This window comes from Megascapheus bottae, chromosome 19, assembly GCF_031878675.1.
Source record: "Megascapheus bottae isolate mThoBot1 chromosome 19, mThoBot2.hap1, whole genome shotgun sequence".
Taxonomy (NCBI): Eukaryota; Metazoa; Chordata; class Mammalia; order Rodentia; family Geomyidae; genus Megascapheus; species Megascapheus bottae.
The window spans coordinates 46767349-46790949 of record NC_143527.1 but is presented as its reverse complement, the minus strand read 5'-3'; the positions used below and the strand labels follow the sequence as shown (position 1 = coordinate 46790949).

General features: G+C 39.4%; 1 protein-coding gene and 1 pseudogene across 1 annotated transcript in view; one reads left to right on the top strand and one right to left on the bottom strand.

Annotated features, from left to right (window-relative positions):
* The window catches only part of Piezo2 (piezo type mechanosensitive ion channel component 2), a 367270-nt gene that overhangs the window by 164393 nt on the left and 179276 nt on the right, over positions 1-23601 (bottom strand). The window contains exon 5 of the mRNA XM_090353510.1: positions 4042-4204. Within this exon, the coding sequence (XP_090209636.1) occupies positions 4042-4204 (163 nt within the window). The remainder of the gene's footprint in view (positions 1-4041; positions 4205-23601) is intronic.
* LOC150049978 (poly(A)-specific ribonuclease PARN pseudogene) lies at positions 13721-18647 on the top strand (annotated as a pseudogene).

Here is a 23601-nt window from a genome sequence, read left to right as displayed (position 1 = left end):
GGCATCAATAAAGACTGATTTCTCCCTTTCTTGCTCATTTTTTCTCTGTAAAGAAACATTAACTAAAGTCTGAAAGCTGAAGTAGAAAGCACAGCATGGTTGGTCATTTATCTCAGATGTCACCACAGCCCAAGAGGTGTGGTAGATAAGAGAGCAGAGGGCAAAACCTGAGATTCAGAAGGAGTTTGCCAAGAATATTAGCAGGGTCTAAATTCTGCACCCCCCAAATGTTGGCAATTATTGGTATCAAGGCCTTCTGCTTGCTCTCCTACTTGAGCCATACCTCCATCACTGCTTTTTGTTGTTTATTTTGAAGATAAAGTATCATAGATATTTCTGCCTGGGCTGGCTTTTGGAGATGAAATCGAACACACTTTTCTGCCTAGGATGGCTGCCAAGTGAACTAAGGACACCTGGAAGAGTATATGCTTTATACTTCATGTTTCTATTTGTTTGATTTGTCTGGCTATTAAAAAGATATATTTCGATGACTTGAAGGGTTAGGCGGGGTTGGACTAGATGGAAAAAAGAAGGAGGGAAGAGGAGACACTGATTATTACACAATATACACATAAATTAACATCATGAATTGGAATCCTCTTGAATAACTATTTAAAGATACAAAGTTAATTGAATTTAAAGACACTTTGTAAAGATACATCTAAGTAAGCAAGATATGACTGTAATTGCTACTGGATAAAAAACTGAATCTGTCAGAAACGTGGTTTCAAAACACATGAAATTTTATTTGCTTAAAAACATCAGGCTTCAAAACTATGGTTGCAAATAAAGCAACATACACATGACATCAGTCTAGTATTGTTTCATTGCGAGATAACCCTTTCTACCTAATTTTGCTTTCACAATATAAAGTTTTATAAGCAAAATATTGGAGGATAACCTATTTTTTTGGCTCTGACTGGTGGATCTGTTTCTGAATGAAAACACACAAAGGAAATGAATCATGTCTATCCAGACAGAACTTCTTTGAGGTGAGAGATGGGGTACTTTGCTTAGGTCTGTCTTCTGTGCAATTTCAGAGCAAGCCAAAGGCAACTGAGATGGCTTTGTGGCTTCCACTTTTCCCAGGTACTTTCCATAGAAGCCTGGGATTGGTGAACACTTCTCAAAGCTTCCTTATCACATCAACCAAGACCCAAAGACAGCAATCCTGTCCTGATGTTAGCTGCTACTTTAAAACAGTGCTACAGCTGGAAAAGAATTCTGTTGGGCTCCAGAGGATTAATCTTGCCATTTCTCCACTGAGATAAATGAAAGAAGAAACAATGCCAGCAAACACTATTCTTCCAGCATCCTCAAAAACCAAACATTCTGGAGTGTAAAAGCCAAGAGTTATAAGCAAGAGGAAGTATGTTGGGCCCTTGAAAAATAAAATAAATTCTTCTGCTTATTTTGGCTGTGTATTCCCATTCCTTTCAGACTCAAGTCCAGATTGTCACAAGCAGGAATTATTTCCCTGTAGATTAATTGGGAAGAATTCACCTAGCACCCTGTTTCTCTTAAGTTATCTAGTGGACTGGAATGGCCAAGAAAATGGAAAATTAGTATCTATAATTTAGTTGAGGAGGAAAATAGCCCCCCCTATTTGCCACAGTAGTTTCAAAGCTGGAAATGAAAGATATCTAGAATATTTTGTTATCTTTAGGTAATGTAATTAATAATACATAAGTCTTAAGCCTAAACATAAAAATGGGGTATGGTACAGGAGGAAACATGATTTGAGAATTAACACATGCTCTCCAGAAAGAATTAATATGTTCTCTAGAGGTAAAACCCTCACTCAGAACTTAACTGCCTTTCTGGGGGTCAGCAAATATTTCCCTAGCCTTGGCAAGCCAAACAGAGTCTATGATTAACTATGAATGTTGTCTTTATAAGAAGTCTTGTAGTTCACTGGTCTGTTATGATTGGCACAGATCACTTGTTTCACCTCAAAAACACTGTCCAAATTAAGCTTCTAAGCTTCTGTAAGTCTTAAAGGAGCCCAACTTTGAAATTGTCCCACTACCTCTCAAATCAAAGAACGGCATAAAGAAACAGCAACTTTTAAGCTACTAAAATGAGCAAGCACTGTGGGGGTGGGTGTTTAGAAGGGTATGAAGGGGTAGTGGCTTTGTTTGACAGTTTCTTTGGTATTGGTGACAACTATGTGCTAAGTGATTAATGCCTTTGTTTTTTTCTGGTGCGGAGATGGATCATTCCACTGTGTAGCAAAGAAGAGAATCAACAGTTGTCTGAAATATGACCCAACCATCATTGCTAGATAACCCAATCAACATGAATATTTTTCAACTCCAACTGTGATAGGAAAATAACTGACAAATTATCATCTCTTAATAATACAATGTCCTAAGTTTGCAAAACCTGAGTTATGAGTTAGATTGCTCACACATGTTACCTTAGCTACTTAGGAGGCTAATATCTGAAGATCTGCTTAGGCAGACAAATCTGAGAGACTCATATCTCCAATTAGCTAGCATAAAGCTGGAAGTTGAGGTGTGGTTCAAGTGGTAGAATGGCAGCCTTAAATAGGAAAGCCAAGTAAGAACATGAGACCCTGGGTTCCAGCCCTGATACGGGCACAAAACCAAACCAAACCTGAGTTAATGGATTTATTTCCACCAAACTAGGGACAATTAGTAATGATTAAAAAGAATCTTAACACTGTACATAGTGTAAAATCCAAATGTAAAACCAGATATTCAACATTTTAGTTCCCTGTCTTAAAATTGTAAAGTTAAAAGCAAATCACTTTTATAGCTTTCTCTGGTTTTAGGAGTTGTAAACTTGAGGGAAAAAAATCTCCTCAGAAGCTGCTTTGCTTTAATTGTCTTTTACACTTTGCAGCTTTTTGCCCTAAAAACAGCAGAATATCGACACATAATATGATTCCATATCTTCAACTCATAAAGTTTATGGCAATAGTTTCTAGTTTCAATAGGATGAGATGGAATTATATCTTTACTAGTTACTTTCCTTTAAAGCATATGAGGCAATTTTCTGCCTTTTTATGAAGGACAAATCATTTAATATAATTGAAACCCTTCTTCCTTTAGCTCTTTCTTAGCGGTTTACATTATTAAAGCAAACAATGTCAATTAATTTTAGTTTTACATGTTTAATTTCTCCCCACAACCTGTGACTAAAAACATCTGGGAGTTGTATCTTGTGTCAAATATCTAGTCTAAGTATTTTTAAATAACTTTTTCCTTTGTCAATTTAAGCTCTGTGTTAAAAAGCTCAATGGCTTTGTAGAAATGAGGGATACCTCAGATTTTGTGACATAGTAAGTTATTATTATCATGTAACAGTATTCCAGAGCAAGCCCCAGGACATTGTGACAGGTGTCTGACCTGTTCCCACACACCATGACAGAAACAAGAACACATTTCTGATCCAACAGCTGTGTCTGAAACCTTTCCACAAGCTAACAAACACACAGTTCACTCATTATTTCTGCCACTCTTTAAGTTCTCATACCTTTAAAAGTATAGGATTATATTTAATTATTAGTCATCTTCAAAATCACTTAACCAAGGCAATTAAACTTGGAGGGACAAGATACAGGGGAAAACTTCAAGGGAAAACTAATATTTTCTTTCACTAAAACCCACTAGATGCGACTTCTTTGCTGAATATTTTGCAATAACTAAGGTTTCCAGACCAAGTGGGTCAGAATTCTGTGCATGACTTTTCGGTGTTGGGCACTTGAACTAATACAATGCAATTGCTTGGGTGTGATGAAGAACCATGGGGCGAATGCTGGCTCCTAGCTGCTGAGGGCCTCGTGAAGGGCTGAGGTCAAGTCTCCTGTATCTGTCTCCTCATCTCGGAGGTCTGGGAGAGGACATGTGTCTGGGGCGATGCCTTTGGCAGGGCCATTCATGCCAGTGCATAGTTGGCCATCCTCTGCTCTGCCCCTTTAGCTCTTACTGTCCTGTTCTATGTATCTATCATTCAAGGAAGGATGAATCACAGCCCTATCATTCAAAGAAGAAAGACACATGGAGTCAGACTTACCAATTCTTCCTCTTCACACTCTGAATTATACTGTGCTGCTTCTTCTGTCTCTGGCTTCTGAACAATGTTTCTGCACACAAGCCAGATGGTCAGACTTGCAATGAACATTCCAATATCAGGCACAAACACCCTGATGCCATTGCCAGCATCAGCTCCTTTTAAGCTATGAAGGGAAAAAAATGAGAAGAGGACATTTAGTAAGTTCTTCTAGTTGTATTATTCTATTCAGTTTTAATGATTTCAAGTCAAAGGTGCTCAATTTCTACCCAGTAAGTCTCAGAAAGCTTTGCACTGACTTTGGCATCTTATGAAATCGATTGTTCAGGAAGATCCCAGCATTTCACGGTAGTTGAAGAACTACAAAGAACTCTAAGTCAATGGTTACTCCTAATGAATGCTAGCCAATTATATTGCTGTTAAATAAGGCACATGATCAGTAAGAATACTACTGCTTGTGATGTAGGTGAAGCAATTAACAACAAAACAGATGCTAACAGCTAGAAAATACCTTATCCTAAATGTAAATCAAAGCCAACAGGTAAAATGGAGAAGACATGAAATCCATCCTCTAATCTGGGATCATATGATTATTTTGTGTCTAAGTTGCTATTATTTCTCATATTATTCAAAGACAGGTAGACCTCGATTAATTCTTCCAATCTCAGGGAAGAATATTCAATTTAGGATAAGAAGAGTCCTCATATCTAAATATACCTACAGCTAAAAATATTAAATCTCAAAAATAAATCCCCAAAGAAAGGTAGGTTAAAGAGAAACTTCTCTGAAGAGGAAATAAGAATGGCCTATAGACACATGAAGAAATGCTCTTGACATCTCTGGCCATAAAAGAAATGCAAATCAAAACAAGTTTGAGATTCAAGCCCCAAGACTGTCAAAAAAAGAATAGAACATCAAAGAAGGAAATGTTCATCAGAGATAAAACTTGATCAGGGACATGAATCAAAAGTCAGGGGCAAATAGTATATATATATATTCGTGAATGACTGTCATACATATCCTTTTGTTTAACTCTTCTCTAAATGACTTGGAACAATGCAAATACTGTTGAATGCAACTGTATTGCTTAGAGAAGTGAAAAAAGTCTGTGTATGTTCAACACAGATGTAATTTTTTTCCCTGAGTATTTTCAGTCTGTGGTGGTTGAGTCACAAATATGGGACTTGTAGGTACAGAGGGCTGACTAAATATGTATTTATATCCACTTTGTGTGATTGCATTTTATACTCATTGACATTATCTGTATTTAAAAGAATAATAAATAACATGACCTTCATCAGTTGGAGATGACCACTATTAACATTTACACAATAAAAATATCTGAGTAAGATCTCTACTTCCTGAGTACTTTGTTTAGGCTAAATAAGAGATATTTAATCTAATTAATCCTGAATAGAGTTAGGTATCTTTACCTGTCATTCACATATGGAAAAGAAAACCCTGCCAGATTCTGATAGCTCACTCCTGTAATCCTAGTTACTCAGAAGGCTTCAATCTGAGAATCCTGGTTCTAAGCTAGCCTGAGCACAAAAGTTGTAGAGACTCTTATCTGCAGTTTAACTTGGAAAAAATGCCCAATGAGTATATGTGAGTGTACATGTATTTATATGTGTGTATGTATGTATATGCACGCACTAATAATGGGGATTGAACTCAGGGCCTGGGCATTCCCCCTTAGTTTTTTTTTTCCTGCCCAAGACTAGTGCTTTTTCACCTGAGCCACACCTCCACTTCTGGCTTTTTACTAGTTCATTGGAAATAGAACCTCAGACTTTCCTACCTGGATTTGGGTTCCAAATCTCAATCCTCAGATCTTAGCCTCTCAAGTAGCTAGGATTATAGGTGTGAGTCATCAGCACCCAGCAACATTATATCATTAAAGCATCTTTGTGCAAAATAATTGAGGCACTTCATGAAATTCACAAAGAAAGTGAAGTTGTGGGGAAAAGTTCTTTTTTTAAATTGCTGGGGTGATGTACAGAGAGGTTATAGTTATATTCATCAGGTAATGGGTACATTACTTCTTGAACATGTTTTTTTTTTTTTTTTTTTTTTTTACCAATTCCCTTCCCCTACCCCCTCCCGCTCATCTTGTTTCTCTCTTCCTTTCCCTTTTTCAAATAAACAAATAAAAACATACATAATATATCAGGTACCATATTCAGATATAGTAACAACATGAGATAAACCATAAGGGGAAAAGAATAAAAAATAAATAGCTTCACATAGTACATTAAGAACAACAATCACAAATATAAATCTCTTGTTTCCATATCCTGGAGTTCATTCATATTAAGTGACGTAAGCATGACCCAAAGAAACACAGGCTCCATGTTTTTCCTCATTTATAACTATTAGTATATGTCCAGAATTCTCCCAGCATAGGGTCATAGTAGCTCAAAAGCTATGTATACACGGTCATATAGGATGAGGCTAAGTAAAAAGTTATCAAAGAAAAAAAAAAGAAAAAAGTTATTATAGAAAGGTAATATGCTCCGATGTGAGCTCAGTTTCTTGCACACAATACAGAGGAGAAAAGCCAGAACTTGGCTTTTCCCACCTGTGGATTTCATTAAGTGTCCAATTTGCTGTTGCTTTGAGTCAACAGCCTAAGCTTTGTGCTTTGTGGTCCCCAAAGAGACATTTTATGGCATACACGTACTGAAGAATGAAATGAACATAGCTTGCAAAAGCAATCATACCACCTGCTGTGGTAAAACCCAGCTACAGGCTCCAGGGCTGGGCTCTGATTTTCATTTGAAATAGAGTCAGGCACTGAGGTACTAAGCTATAAACTTGCCTTGTAGATTTAATGTTCATATACTGTCATCACAGAAACAATGAGACTTTTGAAGAGCATAATAAAGTGTATATAAAATGAACAGGTAGGTCATAGAGTAATTGATACATCATTCAGAGGCCATCTTTTCAATAAAACTTTCTTTTTTGTTTTGATCATTGTTTTATAAAGAATATTCATTTCAACTGAAATCTTCAGAACGCTGTGCAGTAAAAGTAAGACAAGGAAAATAGTCTGGTGAAAAAAAAGTGTTAGAAAGTCTGGTACAAGTAGCTTATGCCTTAATCCTAGCTACACAGGAGGCTGAGATCTTAGTATCAAGTTCAAAAAAAGCAGCCCAGGGAGAAAAGTCCATGAGACATTTATCTTGAATTAACCACCTAGAAGCCAGAGTAGATCTGTGACTCAAGTGGTAAACTGCCAGACTTGAGTTTGAAAAAGCTAAGCATTAGTATTCAGGCCTTGAGTTAAATCTCCAGTATAATCACATGGCACAAAAAGGTGTTAGAAACTCCTAATTCATATTATTATCCTAAAAGACTTGAGAAGATCTGAAGTAGAACAAATGATTTGAATGTATTGAGCTGTGTTTCTCAAATTTATTTGACCACAAAATAACATCTGGCATCTATGACATTCTATGGATTTTGAGAGACACTAGCTGAGACCATGCTCATCGGTCTAGAATTTTTTTAAACAAAATTAGATGGCTAAATTAGAAACTATACTAAGGTACACAAAGACAGGCCCAGTCTGGCCTGTACAGCCTGTAACAGTATCCTGATAATTGTCTCAGGATGCCCCTCTGCCAGTCAAGCTTCCACATTGCTCCCAGAGTTTAATTTCTAGAAGCATCGAGCTGATGATGCCCAGTCTTGTAGCCTCAGAAAACACCCATTTTGCCTAGGCAGGGAACTAAGTTCTTGTTTCCCCAGGACTTGATTGCCTAATATCTCACTATGATTTCCTTCTATCCTCAATTTGTTTCTCCTCCCAACTAGCATGCAGATAAGAATGCGTTTTCAATTCTCTTCTGAGCTGGGCAGGGTGGTTCATGTTATTAATCTGAGCATTTAGGAGGCTGAGTCAGAAGGACTGTAAATCTGAGGCCAGCAGACGTTACGAAGAAAACAAATCCAACAAACAAATGTTCTTGCAAGTCTCATTCATAGCATCCCCATTGTAGAGTCCTTTCAAACTTGTTATTCAGCTACATGGTCCACAAATAACTGACTTCTTGCTATAGAAACCTGTGCTCTGCACACACTGGGGTTGAAAATGACTAATGCTTGGGTCAATCCCTTGTTTACCAGTGTACCCAGTACCAGGCTTCCTTCTAGTTTATCACTGGGTCCTGGGGACTTTCAGTGTGTGGAACAGTATGCATGACTCAGAGGACGGCTCAATGCATGTCAGCCCAAGACACTGTGGCCCTTCAAATATTCACTGTGCTTCCTAGAAATGAAGATTGCACAAACATGACTGATGAATTAGATAAGATAGGACCACAAGACCCCTCGTCATATAGTTTGTGGAAAATAAAGCACTAACATTTGTGAGGAAAAGGTTATTATTGCCCAGAAATGGCATGAAGATCACAGGATCCATGAATAAAACCCCAGTTGTATTTACAGAAAGATTTAATTGTCAAAATTGGACATTTTAAAGTATTAATGAAAATATTTTATGCATCTAGATGCACATTTGCCTGAGATCCTAGCCACACAGAAAGCATGGGTAAGACTCACAGTCCAGGCAAAAAAAAAAAACATGTGAGATGCTATCTAAAAAAAGTAACGAAAGCATAAAAAGGCTGGGTAACAATCTAGTGACAGATCCCCCCTCCCACCCTTACCTACACACACACACACACACACATACACACATACTCATCACACATACTTATATATATATACTTCATTTTAGTATATATGTAAGAGAAACATTTAAAAATAATTGCTGTTGTGTTATCTATGAATATTAAATGGATCAATCTGGTAGAAATCTTCATCATTACTTTAAAAATATTAAGTTTTTACTCATCACCATATACTAAAGAATTGAGTATGGGCCATAATGGTTTATCAAAGAAATGGAAAGATAAGGCAAGGTCAGATTGCACTAAGCTTAGAGATTTTTTTTTGAAAGAGTTCACATAACCAGACTTTAAAGATATAGAGCAAAGGAAGAAAGACCCTGATTATGAAGGCCACTGAGCCACAGGAGAGATAGTCATGGGTTCTGAAACTAAAGATGTGCATGAGGGATGCCAAGAGTCTGGAGTGCAAAGCTGCAGTTCGAAATGAAAGTCATATGGGCTTTGTACATGCAAGAAAGGAAGTCCTGGTTACAGGGGATGAGTCAAGAATTATCCTTTCATATGTGTTCACCAAAGTCAGTAGGGTAACTGCATCCTAGGCAATGAATAGTATAAAGAAAATATACGTTCAAGGCTCTCTTAACTAGTCTATGTATTGTAGGACATTTAACAACATACTACATTTCCTTTCAAGTAATCCTAAGACAACAGTTTGCCAGACAGAGGCAGGTTCCCTGATTGCCAGAATAACAAGACCAGGGCATTGGCCAACCCAATGAACAGTCACAAGACCTAGCACATTTCTCCATATCCTAAGATTCTGAAAATTTTCCTTAAGTTTGACTGACTAGTGCCATGTCCTAATAATGAAGGAGTGTGTCAATGTATTGATAGAAATAAAATCCTCCAGTTACAGTAGGACAGGACTGGGGTAAGGCTCAGACAGAGCATTTGCAGAGTATGTGCAAGGGTCTGGCTTCTACACCCAGCCCTACAAAAACCCAAAAACAAACATAAAAATTTCACAAAGAATAATTACACTTAGGCAGCTCTTTAGAAGAGTGAATCCTTTGGTACAGAGGAGTTGGTAGAAAGGTCAACTTCAAATAAATGGCAATAACATGATTAAAATATCAAATGAGCACAGTTTAAGCAAATAACAGCTATTAAAATGCTTGCACATGATTTTCTGATGGCTTCTGAAGTTCACACACCAAGACATGCATCCATTGTTTTTTTCCTTTATCTTAACTACAGTTCTGTTTAGTTCAGGCATCTTCACTGGGTTGAGCTGTAATAGCATGGCAGGGACTGTGTATTTAATAATAACATACTAAAAGAGAGAAGACCCCAGAATCCAACTGCTTCACTCACCAAAAATTCTAAAGGTTACCTGGGTTGTGGCTGTACCTCATTTAACTTACACACTCCAAACCACTATTTTGACTAGGAGTTACCGGAGGACATGACTGTGTGTACATGTAGTCAACTCAGAGTAAATAAAAACTAACAACAGAAGCTTTCATTTTGAGTCTTTAATTCCTCCATTTCCAGTTCCTTGCTGGTTAGTTGGCTATAAAAACTTCAGGGAATTGAAGCCTGGGCTGGCTTCAAACCATGATCCTCAAAGCTCAGCCTCCCAAGTAGCTGGGATTGCAATGGTGGGCCACCAGTGTCTAACTTTAATTCTTTAATCCACCCAGGCCAGGAAACCATGGCCCAAAGATCAAAGATAATTTGTAGATCTCCTCCAGCCCTGGGATATGGACCGTGCCTTGAACTACTCTTAACAGAAGAGAAAACGGCACCATAACATTCTCAAGCACAGGGATGCATCCTCGGGGGCTGGCCTTCCAGATGAAAGACAACCTCAGTCACACAGACCAACTGAGGCTCCTTAGAGTGCACTTCCTGGGAAATTTACAACACGTCTCCATCATTCCACCACACTGACACAAATGCAATGCTAGCTCAGGCCTTCTCATCTGCTTAAATTGGTTCCTGGAATAGCTTGAGAAAATGAGCCAAATTCATTCTGCTAGAAGGAAAATGGGATGAGAGTGGCACATATATCCTCCTGATAAACATTCTAAAAATTCTCCTCAGGAAAGAGTAGGAATATTTGTATGTCAATAAATACATGTGTGTCTACTGTATCATATACATTTAACAGGCATTGTCCAAAGGGATGAGGAAAACAATGAGCTTTTTTAGGACAGGAGAGATCGATATAAGGTCAAACAAGTCTCCAAATGACATATAAAGTCTTCTGGTCATGTGTGTGAGCATGTATACATGTGCAAGAAGCTATGGTATGTGTATGGAAGGCACCATAGCATCCATGTGTGGAAAGCACCATAACGTGTGTGTACCAGATGTCATGATATATTAGCAAGATATCATGCTCAATGTGTTTACCAAGAAATTGCATATGTGCATGGCACTATGACAGCATATGTGTGAGCACCATAATGTCTGTGCAACTATTCACAATAGCCAATAATGTCTGTGCAACTATTCACAATAGCCAATCGATGGAAACAACCCAGATGCCCTACTGCAGATGAATGGATACAATACACACACACACACACACACACACACACACACACACACACACACACACACACAATGGAATTCTACATAGCCAACAAACAAGATAAAATAATGGCATCTGCAGGGAAGTGGATGAAACTAGAGCGAATCATGTTGAGTGAGAGAAATCAAGACCAAAGAAACAAAAGGCGCAAGGTATTCTTAAATATGTGGATATTAGATCCAAACAGTACAAAAGCAATGACCCAATACTTGGGTCCCCAAGGTTATGGACGTGGTCTTGGAGATACAAACATAACTACATAGACATAATGATGGGCTATATACTCTATAGACATAATGTTTTATTACATAGATTAATATATATCTATGACATACAAACCCTCAGCTTTTTTTTAATTATGTTTTAAAATCTATGTGCCAGTGATTGCATATAGAGATTCCTTTTCTGAATGCTTGTTTGGTAAACATGACATTTGCATTAGGATGTAAAAATCAATGTTAATAAAAATCTTTAAAAATAAATTAAGATAAATGTTTATTAAGTATAAATAAAACATGTTCATATTTTGTAAAAAAAATGTGTGTAAGGCACTTTGCTATGTGGGTAAGGCACTATGATTCATGTGCATTGGGTTTCATAAGGTCTTCATGTATAATGAACCATGACAATGAACTATGGTCAATAGAGCATGTGAAGTGTGTGTGTGTGTGTGTGTGTGTGTGTGTGTGTGTGTGTGTGTGCACATGAGAGGCTCAGCCAAAAACAGGAACTGGGACTGGGGTTGTAGCTCAGGGATTAGCACATTATCAGCACGTATGAAGTACTAACTTCCATTTACAGTACCCCAAAGGAGAAAAGGACAGTTCCTTCAGTTGGTCAAGTCTGAGATGGGTTTTGAAGGATATCAGGAAGAATATGATACATCCAGTGAATTAAAAGCCATGTGGTTATGTTGTAATATAAAATATAAGAATGAATGGGGGCCGGGAGTTTGGCCTAGTGGTAGAGTGCTTGCCTACTATGCACAAAGACCCAGGTTCGATTCCTCGGTACCATATACATAGAAAAAAGCCAAAAATTGTGCTCAGGCTCAAGTGGTAGAGCGCTAGCCTTGAGAAAGTCCAAAGACAGTCCTCAGGCCCTGAGCTCAAGCCTAGGACTGGCAAAAAAAAAAGAATGAATGGTAGATATACTTTAGAAGGTTATTTGGTTTCAGGTCTGTGAGAATCTTTGACATTTGGAGAGGTATTGGCAAAGCAATGTTAAGCTACTTTCTTGTTGGTCAAACACAGAACAAGTTATTTAACTTATTACCTAAATATTGCATTATCTATTTATTGTTAATATTATATATAACAATATATATTTATTGGTATATATTGCTATATAATATATTAATACAATATGTTTATATATTAATATATAATATGCCATATATTATATAATATATAACATATAAACATGTTATATATTAGTATATTAATTCTTATAAAATTAATATACATATGAATGCATAATATATGTAATATGTTGTTATACTTTTATAACAATGAATAGATACTGTAATATTTAGGTAATATACATAACATATATAACACATATAATAAAAATCACCATTTTTCTGACTGCAGTTGATTTAAAATTTGGAGGGACACACTCCCAAATTATATCAGTGTTCTATCCCTTATTTGAACCTACAGATAAAGAATATTCTTTTCTGTATTAACCACCATATATATGTACATATATATATTCTATATTAACCATGTAGCAATGAACTATGCCTATCTTTATTACTTAGTTTTCTGCTGACTGTAAACATTTCCTTTTCTCTCCACTTATTTTCCTAACCACAGTGTTGATCCTTGAATTGTTTTTTATTAGATGGCCTGAGATGATTGTTATTCGTATGATGCTCAAATTGCTTTTGACTTGTGGGAGCCCCTCCAAGCTGGCGTCTGTGACTTCTTCCCACAATTAATGGGGTTTTGGCTTGTTCTCTATTGCAACAAGATTTTCAGGCCCATCTTTTACTTCTCCACCTTTCTTGTTTGTGGGCTTGAAGTGTGCAGGCATAGATTCAGAGCTGGCCTACATATTCGGGCTTTCTAAGTGAGCTGTGCTCCTGGGATCCTGGTTCTGGGCTCTTTCACTTGACCAATAGGAAATATATCTCTATGTATTTGCATATACTCGAATGTGCATATTATGACTATTTCCATGACTCTCTGTGTTTGTTTTTTTAAATCTATGCATTCATTCTGATCACTTCAACTTAAAATTACCACCTCAGGCTTCCTTCTTGCCTTTTCTTTCTATGTTTATAATCTTCACTTTACTGGTGAGAAAGCTGGTTCCCTTGATTTCTAATATATTTAATTATATACCAAATCACTTAGTTGTTTAATATAAGTAATTTGCAAACCACCACAGCTGCTTTAGCTCCTGCACTTTTGCCACCCATGCTATAAACCACCCCTACATGGAGTCCACTTCTAACACGCCCCCATTTGATACCTGCCCCCAAATCCTGGCTTCTGCCAGGACTAACGAGCTTCAGGTAACCATTCCAGGTGCCATGTGATCCCTTTACTAGGTGCATGTTGCAGAAACCAATCCCTAAATGCTTGATGGGAAAGGAAAGAAATCAGGGCAAGGTGTGCAGAACCGGACAGGTTCTGCACATGAGATCTAGCCAACATGGAGCCAGGTGACTTGAGAAGATGAGTGGTGTTAGGTGAGATGAGGGGAAATGATGGGTGAGGTGACCCTGATCAAGATTCATTGTACTCATAAACTGATATGATGAAAGGAAATCCTTTTGGGCAACTACTTGAAGATAACAAAAAATTAAATATTAGATTTTTTAAAAGGCTAAAGAAAAAGCTAAAAACCACAGGTGGAGAGAGATATGCAACCACATGCAGGTCAGCCCTGAAATACACAGAATCTGCTATCCACCATGTTGTTGACTCCAAATCCAGCTTTCCAGCCCTTCCCAGGACTTTGAGTTTCCCCCATTCTCTGAGTTACCAAGTGAAAAGAGTCCCAAAGTGCTTAAAGAGAAGGAAAAAGACAGCATAAGAGTTTTTACCAATGTGTGTTAAATAGAACTCAGAATACTTCTGAGAAATCTTTTGCTTTTGAAGCCCTTAGGCTTTGAACCACAATGCCAATCACTGTATTCTACATAATATGACTGTTATGTCTTTTGAGCCTTCAAGAAATTCATCCTTCATGTTTTCAGAAGATGATGTAGGGAATGAATGTATAAAACAGTAATTTGCACTTTAGAGTCGCATCCTAAGTGCTGGGCTGTGGCTGTCCCAAATCCATCAAGCTTGGGACTCCTCCTAACCCTCTATGGTTCTGAATTAGACACAGATGGACACACAATCTGAATTGCTGCTTCTGAAGGTCTTTGTGCAGTAAAAGCTAACATTGAGGCACAGGCAGATTGCATCTCCCTTATGTTCCTCCACTAGGGATACAGTGCTTCTTGGTGAGACAGCCCAGAGTGACAGCAGGTCCATTTCTGGACGCTTCACTGACACTTCTTCAATATGGCAGCCATATCCAGGAACGAGTTCCAGAATGTCACCCATCTAGACACTTCTGTTCTCAGATGGACTGGTCTTCTTCCCTTTCAGACTTCACTTCCCCAACCTTGCCACACTTTATAGGGCCCGAATCCTAGGATGAATTCTTCTACCCACAGTGCACTGACTCTTCTACATACTCCCACCCACCCAGACTGCTTCCAGACAATTCCTGTCATAAATATTTCATTGGCTTGCAAAACTTTGATGAATCCTTGTCAAAGAGAAGCCAGTGTAAACCTGCTCTGCTTGAACCGAAGGCCTCACTGCAGAGATTGGGATTCAGTCCCTCCTGCCTCCCCACCCCCTCTGCCCCTGCTCAAACCAGAACATCTCCAAAGAAAAAGGAGGACTCCATTTGTTGCTTGGAAGGGTAAGGATTGTGATTTGAATACAGAATGCACATTGCTGAGAAAGAGCAGCTCTCATTTCTCCAGGTGGGGAAGTTTGCAAATGTCATGAAATATCAGCCTGTGCTGCCTTTGCAGGGAGTCAGCATAAAATAGCCACAACTAAACTAACAGGTATGTCATTATAGTGTGCTATCTAGCTTGCAGTTCCCTTACTGGGCATTACTTTTCAATAGTTAAGAAAACATTATAGCCATGATTAAGGATTTTTTAATAATACAAATTAAGGGCATATCAACCAATATTTTATGTTTTCAGAAATGTAGTAGAATGCAAGAAATTAAACCCTCCCCCATCTGCAACCACCTGGTGAGTTCAGGCTAGGTCAGGCTTAGTCATTAAGATTAAAAACTTTTCAATGCATTTGAACTGTAAGGCTGCAGATAAGGTATTTCAAATTTGTAATTATCTATTCTAACAAAGGTCTAAGCTGTAAAAACAGATCAAAATTGTTACAGAAATAAAATATTCAATCAATGAGAGAGAAACTGAGTTGTAAACTGTCACAAGGTTAAGAAAAGGGAACCTTTACAAACCAAGTAGATATTAGTTTAGTTACTACTAAGTTGTGGAAAGCAGCATGGACTTTTTAAAAAAAAATCACAACTGGAATGACCATGTGATCTGGATATATAGCCAGAGAATGAAATGCTGTTGCTTAGAACCACATAGATGAACCAGTAGGACACTATGTTAAATGAGGAAGCCAGGAATAGAAAGTCTGATACCACACAATCTTCCTATTTTGTGGAATAAAAATAGTTGACCTCTCAGAAGGCTGAGATCTGAGGATGATGGTTCAAAGCCAGCCTGGGCAGGAAAGTCTATGAGACTTATCTCCCACTATGGGCCAAAAAAGCCAAAAAATGGAGCCATTGCACAAGTAGTAGAGTACCAACTCTGAGCAAAAGAACTAAAAAGATAGTACCCAAGTTCTGAATCCAAGCCCAAGTGCTGGCATATACAACACACACACACACACACACACACACACACACACACACACACACGCAAGCACACATGCACGCACACACGCACAGTAGTTGATTTCACAGAGTGGAAAGGCAGCTACTATGACGTGATTTATGAATGGCTATTAAGTCATGATTAGATAGGAGCAACAGTAGTGGTGTTCTGCTGACAGGAGGGTGTAGAGATGACAGCAATGTATATTTTAGAGCAGCTATAGGAAGGATTGTTAATATTTCACCCTAAAGTAAAGATAAATGTTTAAGGAGCGAAACCAACTGATTTAATTATCACATAGTATCTAAAGTTTATCACAGCCCATCGCAAGACTCAAATCCGTGAAGTTATTATGTATCAATTAAAAATAAGAAGGAAATTAAATAAACCCAAATAGTGAATGTATATGTTTATAAAATAAATTCTAACATGGATATAGTTACATATTATAACAGGGATATATTACAGGATATAGTTGCTAAAATTAGATTATACTTCCTTGGGCAATTCAATTGTGATGGTATTCAAAGGCACATTCAAGTCAGGTGCTAGTGTTTACACTTGTAATCCTAGGTAATCAGGAAGTTGAGAGCCAGAGGTTTGCAGTTCAAAGCCAGTCCTGACAGAAAAGTTCATGAGCTACCTGGCCCCACAGGAAGAGTAATCTTCATAAAGTGTACCTGGCCATAGAGGAGGCAGATTCCTCTGCTATCGATGGGGAATCAGTGATGGACCCTCAGTGACCACATTAACTTATGGTTTTGACACTCCAAAAGAGAGATATCAGAAGCTTAAAAGGCATTCCATGGACTTTTTGCCGTTTCAGTTTGGCCTTTGCACTTTTAAGTACACAGACCACACAGATTCAAAATATATAACAAAGTCATTGAACTTCTATGTTTTTCCCAAACCCTTCAGTAGATCCTCACCAGATGTCAAATTCATTTGTCAGAGCTCCAGCACTGATTTCCTAGCAAGCCAAGGATTTGATTTTAATAAAGTTTTTCTCAATGGAATACCATATTTAAATCAGGAAGAATGATAGCTGAGAGAGCAATATGATGAAAAACGTTCTCAGGCTAATGGCGAGGGGGCACTGGCCTACATGTGTCCCGACACTTCACAGTGTCCTGTGATGATTCCTGAAGATCAGAAGAAGCTTATTGAGCAAGTTGTAATGAAAATAGAAGACTTACTACAAAGCGAAGAGAACAAGAATTTGGATTTAGAGCCATGGAGTGGGTTCCAAAGAAAGCTAATTAATCAAACTTTGAGCTGGAAGTATCCCCAAAGCATTCATGTTGAGACTTGAGAAACAGAAAAGAAGGAGCGATACATAGTTGTCTGCAAAGTAATGAGGGCGAACGCAAGAGAAGGGAGCAGCAGAAACATGCTAAAGAACAGGAGGAACTTAATGACGCTGTGGGATTCTCAAGAGTCATTCATGCCATCACTCATTCTGGGACACAATATGCTCCTGAACATCATGCACTCAGTCCACCAGTTCTACTGCCCTCTGCCTCCGCATTTGAATGGCTTTAAGGAGATGATGATGTGTGTCTTTTCCAGGCTCTGGGATACTAAATTGATGGCCAGCACACAGCCTTTTAAGGAAATCATTAACAACACATCCCTTGCAGAATTGGAAAAGTGGTTAAAAGAGACACTTTTCAACCTTCCTAAAGTTGAAAGTGCGGAAGGTTTTCCAGGCTTGCGAGCAGCTCTGTGATGTTTCTATCACCTGACTGCGCTTCAGCCCCACATGAACATCCGGGTTCTTTTCTTGGTCCACCAAAAATTCATGTGTCTGCCAAATCAAAACTCACCGAGCTTTTTTTAAACAAGCTATCTCTCATGGGGATCCTAGACCCCCTGATCTAAACCTGGAAGGGCCAGACTTGCAGTCTAAATGTGACCATGACTCTATGTGACATTTCCTAAGGTGTGGAAAACCAGTGACCTTTACCAGCTTTTCAGTGCCTTTGGTAACATTCACAAATCCTGGATTGATGGCACATCGGCCTTCGCATCTCTCAGCCAGCCTGACTTAGTTAAGATTGATATGAATACCAGCAAATATGCAGAAAGCTATGGATCCAAAACTATGCTGAGTATGTTGGGAAGAAACGGGAAGACAAGTAGACCAAGAGAAAATGGAAAGAAGACAGTTGGCAAGAAGTGGAGCAGAAGAAGCTGGACACGAAAACCTCGTCTCATAAGTGACAGAACCATGACTTCTGCACCAACAGCTTCTTGGCTACCAGCACAGTGGGAGAGAAGATTACACTGCAGAAGAAGCCGGCTTGGGAGATGGAGCAAGAAGGAGGGATGCAAGAAGGCCAAGAAATTGAAAAGGATGAAGGAAGAGCTTCTTTTGTTAGGGAGCCGTATGGTCAGCCTGGCCAAGCTCTTCGAAGTTCCTGACACCCGGTAACCAAGACCTGAGGAGCATGCTGGGAAACCACACTGCATTGCGTTACAAAAGCATGGTGTGGGAGGGGCAAAACCATGAGGGTTTCCAGTTTTTACTTTGGTGGCTGCTGCTTTTTTTTTTCCTTTCTTTCTTTTTCCTTTTTAATCTAAACTAACTATGGACACACATCACAGCTGTGGGCCGTTGTGAGCATCGGCGTTACTATACTAACCTGTTAATTATTTTCTGCACCTGGAAAGCTTTCCTGCTGGTCTGTATGAAAACAGAGCCCACTTCTGGTGTCTTGGCCTCAGGTTCAGGCTTGAGCTCGCTACTGCCTGTCCCAGTCTGTGGGGCAGTCAGAGGTCAAGAGCATGGCTCCTGGAGACCACAGCTTCCCACCACAGCTGCTTGAAAACATCAGTCAGGCTTGTTTCCTGTGGGAATGATGCAGGGTGGATCCCTGGGGGAGCCAGCGTGGGCCATTACACTCTCCTGCCATGCCAGCTTTTGTGAAGTGGCCCAGAGAAAAATCTAATGCTGTTATAAGTGGGTGCTGGGCTCGCTCTGCAGAGTTTCTTCATTGCTCATCCTTGCTTGATGTTTCTGTGTGCATGTGTGTACGCAACGTGTGTGTGTGTGTGTGTGTGTGTGTGTGTGTGTGTGTGTGAGAGAGAGAGAGAGAGAGAGAGAGAGAGAGAGAGAGAGAGAGAGAGAGAGAGAGAGAGAGTGAGTGGAGGGGGTGGGGAGAGGCAGATCATGGTGAACCCTGACTTGGATTTGAGTACCACAGTGACAACTGCATGCTCTGAACCTTCTCCCTATCATCTGCTTCCAATAGATCATTAGTAGACATTGAACATTTTTGTATTGTGAAAATAAAAATGAGAAAGTGTATTTCCAAAAGGATCAAATTAAAGAAATTTTCATAGAAAAAAAAGAAAAGTTCAGGAGATCAGTCCCCAAAACAGCACAAAGCTGTCACTCAAAGGAGTGACTCTAGCAAGAGAGACCATTTAAATAAACAGGCTAAGCAGGGGCAAGGTTCTGAGGTCAAGTCCCAGTACCAGGGGCTATTCAACAAACATTTATGGGGGACACAGAGTTGAGGCAGATAGACTAAAAGTGGAAAGTGGGGATCCCCTGAAGGAAGGGGAACCAAGGTGCTCCAGCCACACAAAGGCCTGCACGTAATGTTACTAGTAGCTGTATTCATAGTCATGTAAATTGAGTATCATTACTCCACCCAGTGACCCAGTCTATGCTAACAACCCACCCAGTAGAAGTGGAGGCTGATGGATCGTTGAGAATCCACAGATAGAGAAATCTAAAGTTGTTGCTGTGCGGAAGGAGGAAGACAAAGGCATAGACTGCAGGATTCTAGCACACGACTAGCCAAAGCTATGAGTCATTGTAACACATCTGCTTAGTCATTGCTGAGGGAAGACTTTGGGGGTGAAAATACTATGCATTTTTATTGTGGTGGGGTCCCATGACTGGAAGTAGGTAGTTGGCATAGTGAATGTAGATAACACCTCACTGGCAGAGAGGGAGGGAAGGTGGGAGGGAGAGAGGGAGAGAGAGAGGGAGGGGGGATGGGAAAATAACAAGCTACAAGAGGGAAAAGAAAAGGTATGAGAGAAAGAAGAGGGAGAACGAGAAATCAAGGTAGGAATGTTGAGAGGAAGGGGATGGGAAGAGAGAGACAGGAGAGAAAAGGATCCAGAAATAAGAAAAGAGTAGAGGTTGAAGCTTGTTTTCCTTACCATGAGCGCTCATGAGCCAGTAGCTCATGCCTGTAATCCTCGCTATGCAGGAGGAGATCTGAGGACCTTGGTTTGAAGGCAAACCAAGTAGAAAAGTTCTTAAGACTCTTATTTCCAATTAACCAGCAAAAAAAAAACTGGAAGTGGAGCTGTAGCATAAGTGGTAGACTGATAACCTTAAATGGAAAAGCTAAGGGGCAACATCCAGCCCTGGAGTTTAAGCACTAGTATTGACACAAAATAAAATAACGCTAAGGAGGAACAGAGAGGAAAGGCACGTGTAATACAGAAACATAGAAAAAAGACAATGTAAAAATTTAAATGAATAAGTGAAGAAGCAATGGCAACCAAAATCCAAAACAGACACTTGATATAAAGGAGCATTCTAAATAAGCCATATCTGGTAGTGTGTAAGTGTTGAAAGTAACAAAAATTGTACTAATTTCTAGTGAGAATTCTTTATGACATCTCAGCATGAAAAAGCAATACAGTCCAGAGGTCCATGAGCCTAAAGCATGGTATTATTTTAACAGAAGCTACTCCTGGCTCTTCTCCCCAGGGAGTTCCCTGCTACAATAATTTATGGCAAGGGTAAGATGAACAATTCTGGATGCAGTGGAAATTGTTTCTTTGGTGAATCATTTTGCTTGAAATGTTGGGAAATGATGTCTTAATAAGTTCAAGACCTATTAAAAATCACTGATTTATGTGATTAGGTTATTGAGAGATTTTTCTCCTGCAGAAAGATTTGTTATTTTCATAAATAAGAACATCACGGATCTATCTATCGTTCTATCTATCTACCTATTTATCTCTATCTATCTCTACCGGTACTATATATATATATATGTATATGTATATATACATGTATACTTTCACATCTGTACAGAATCTATCTATCTATCTATCCATTGATCCTACTGGCCAGATCCAAGCTTTCTAGTCTAATGGGAACCATATCCCACTGGCCTTCACCCAGGTCACATACTACTGAGCCTGTCTTGAATGCTGTCATTGCCCTTTTCTTTCCTAGGGCAAATACTAAACCTCTGACTCACCTCCATACATCCAGCTTCCCAAGTCAGATGCATTTCCTCTCCTGTTCCACCATGATTCCCTCCTTGGGGATTCCTGATCCTTCATACAAGCTTTGTCTGGACGTGGACATCACAGTGTCCTGTGTCCATTCTGAGAACAGTGAACAACACAGAGGGGGGCTTCTGCTGCTTCTCTTCTGTCTCCACATTGAGCTTAAGGCTGGCATGTGGTCCTTATTTACTAAATATCTCTTAATTGAATTGAACAAGAAATCATCATTTATTATGGCCCATCAATTTGGCAAGGCTAAAAGTTCCGTAATGGCCTGTTGGTGCTGTAATGAATTTTTCCTTTTAGCACGCCATTTAACAAGCACTTCCACTCAATGTCCTCTGGGTGCCTACAAAGGCCGAGAGCCCCTGGTGGGGCTCCCTATCAGCTTTCTCCTCCTAAGGTTCTCAGACTAGATGTCTTCAGATTATGACATCTCTCTTTTTTTTTTTTTTGCCAGTCGTGGGCTTGAGCTCAGGGCCTGAGCACTGTCCTTGGACTTTCTCAAAGTTAGAGCTCTACACTTGAGCCTCAGCACCATTTCTGGCTTTTTTCTATGTATGTGGTACCGTGGAATTGAACCCGGGTCTTCGTGCATACTAGGCAAGCACTCTACCACTAGGCCAAACTCCCAGCCCCTGACATCTCTCTTCTTATTGGGAAGCCACTAACACTTAAAGCCAAGATTTGGGCCATGTTTCTGGGTACTGAAAGCCCCCTGGATGGTTCAACCAGCTGTCATCAGCCTAGAGAGCTCGTAGGTCACTGCAGTGCTTGTGGGCTGAGGGCGTTGGGCTCCCCCTGACTTGGAGGACAGAGAGTCAGTGACTTGTGAGGCTGAACACAGTGCTGGTTGGGGACTGTGGCTGCTTGTTTGCACCCTTTACTGAGCACAGCAGCAGACCTCAGTGCCTGTCATTTCCACCTTAGGCTGAAGCACTTATCTATTCCTCTCATTTCTCTTAGTAGGAAGTGGCACTGGGCTTGTTGTTTTCCTTGATCATAACTTTCTTCTTTCTTTTCCCTAAACTAAGGAATCCATGACCGTGAAAACACAGTAACTCTCCTAGGGTATGGGAACTAAACCAAAGCCACCCAGGAAAATGTGTCCTAGTGACAAAGAAAGATTCCAACAGAGCTAATATTATTCACTATGATTTTTTTTTCTTGAACAAGTCAAGCACCTGTTTTTTGCATACATCTGATGACCACTCAGTAACTCCAGGGCCAAGCTGATCTTTTGGTTTCAGATTTCTCAGGAGAAAGATTTCCTTGTCCTCCCTACTCCTGCCCTGTGATCTATATCCATTAGTGTTCTAATGCAAAAAGAAGAGGAAGAAGATGAAAATCACTGGCAAATTCACTAAAATGACATCCAGTCCTATAAGAAATTTGATTATATATGGGGATGACTAAATAAATATGGTTAGCTGGTCAGAGGAGAGTGCAGAGAAGTTTTCAAACCCAAACATTTCTCATGATGGCCGAGTGAAAACAGTGTTCTTTCTGTTTACAGCAAGCAAGTCAATACATGGCTTCTGGTGCAAGCCATTTGAAGCTCTGTCTGAGCCTCTCTGGTCTCTAATCTGATATTTATTCTTTCCTGTGCTATTACCTTGGCCATTGATCAGGGTTTTCCATTTGCTCTTGGAATGACATCCTCTCAGACTGTTTATTGCTCACAGTTACAAGGCCAAGCAAACTGAGGTGGGTAGATCTGGCCTGGGTCACCTCTTGGCTCTGTCCACTGATGGAGTTTGGTCTGGTACCACATACTGTGGCCAGGAGAGGTGCAATATTCACAGTTATTTGTCTCTCTAACAGGGCCTTCCACACAATCCATAAAAAAAAAATTCTTCTGAACCTCTCAGAATAAAGAGCGTCACTTAGAACTCACCTTAGTAGATGGATGCAAAGGCAGGGTGAATACCTTGTGTCTGAAAATCTCAAATCTGGGAACATTGATAGCTTATCAATAATCAAGATGACGACAGGAGAGGAAATTTCCAAATCCTGAAGGTTGGCTTCATATAGAGAATTGTTTAACAAATATCATCAATCAAGATGTATTGTATTCATAAACTGATCCATGGAATGGTAATTCCATAACTATTAATGAT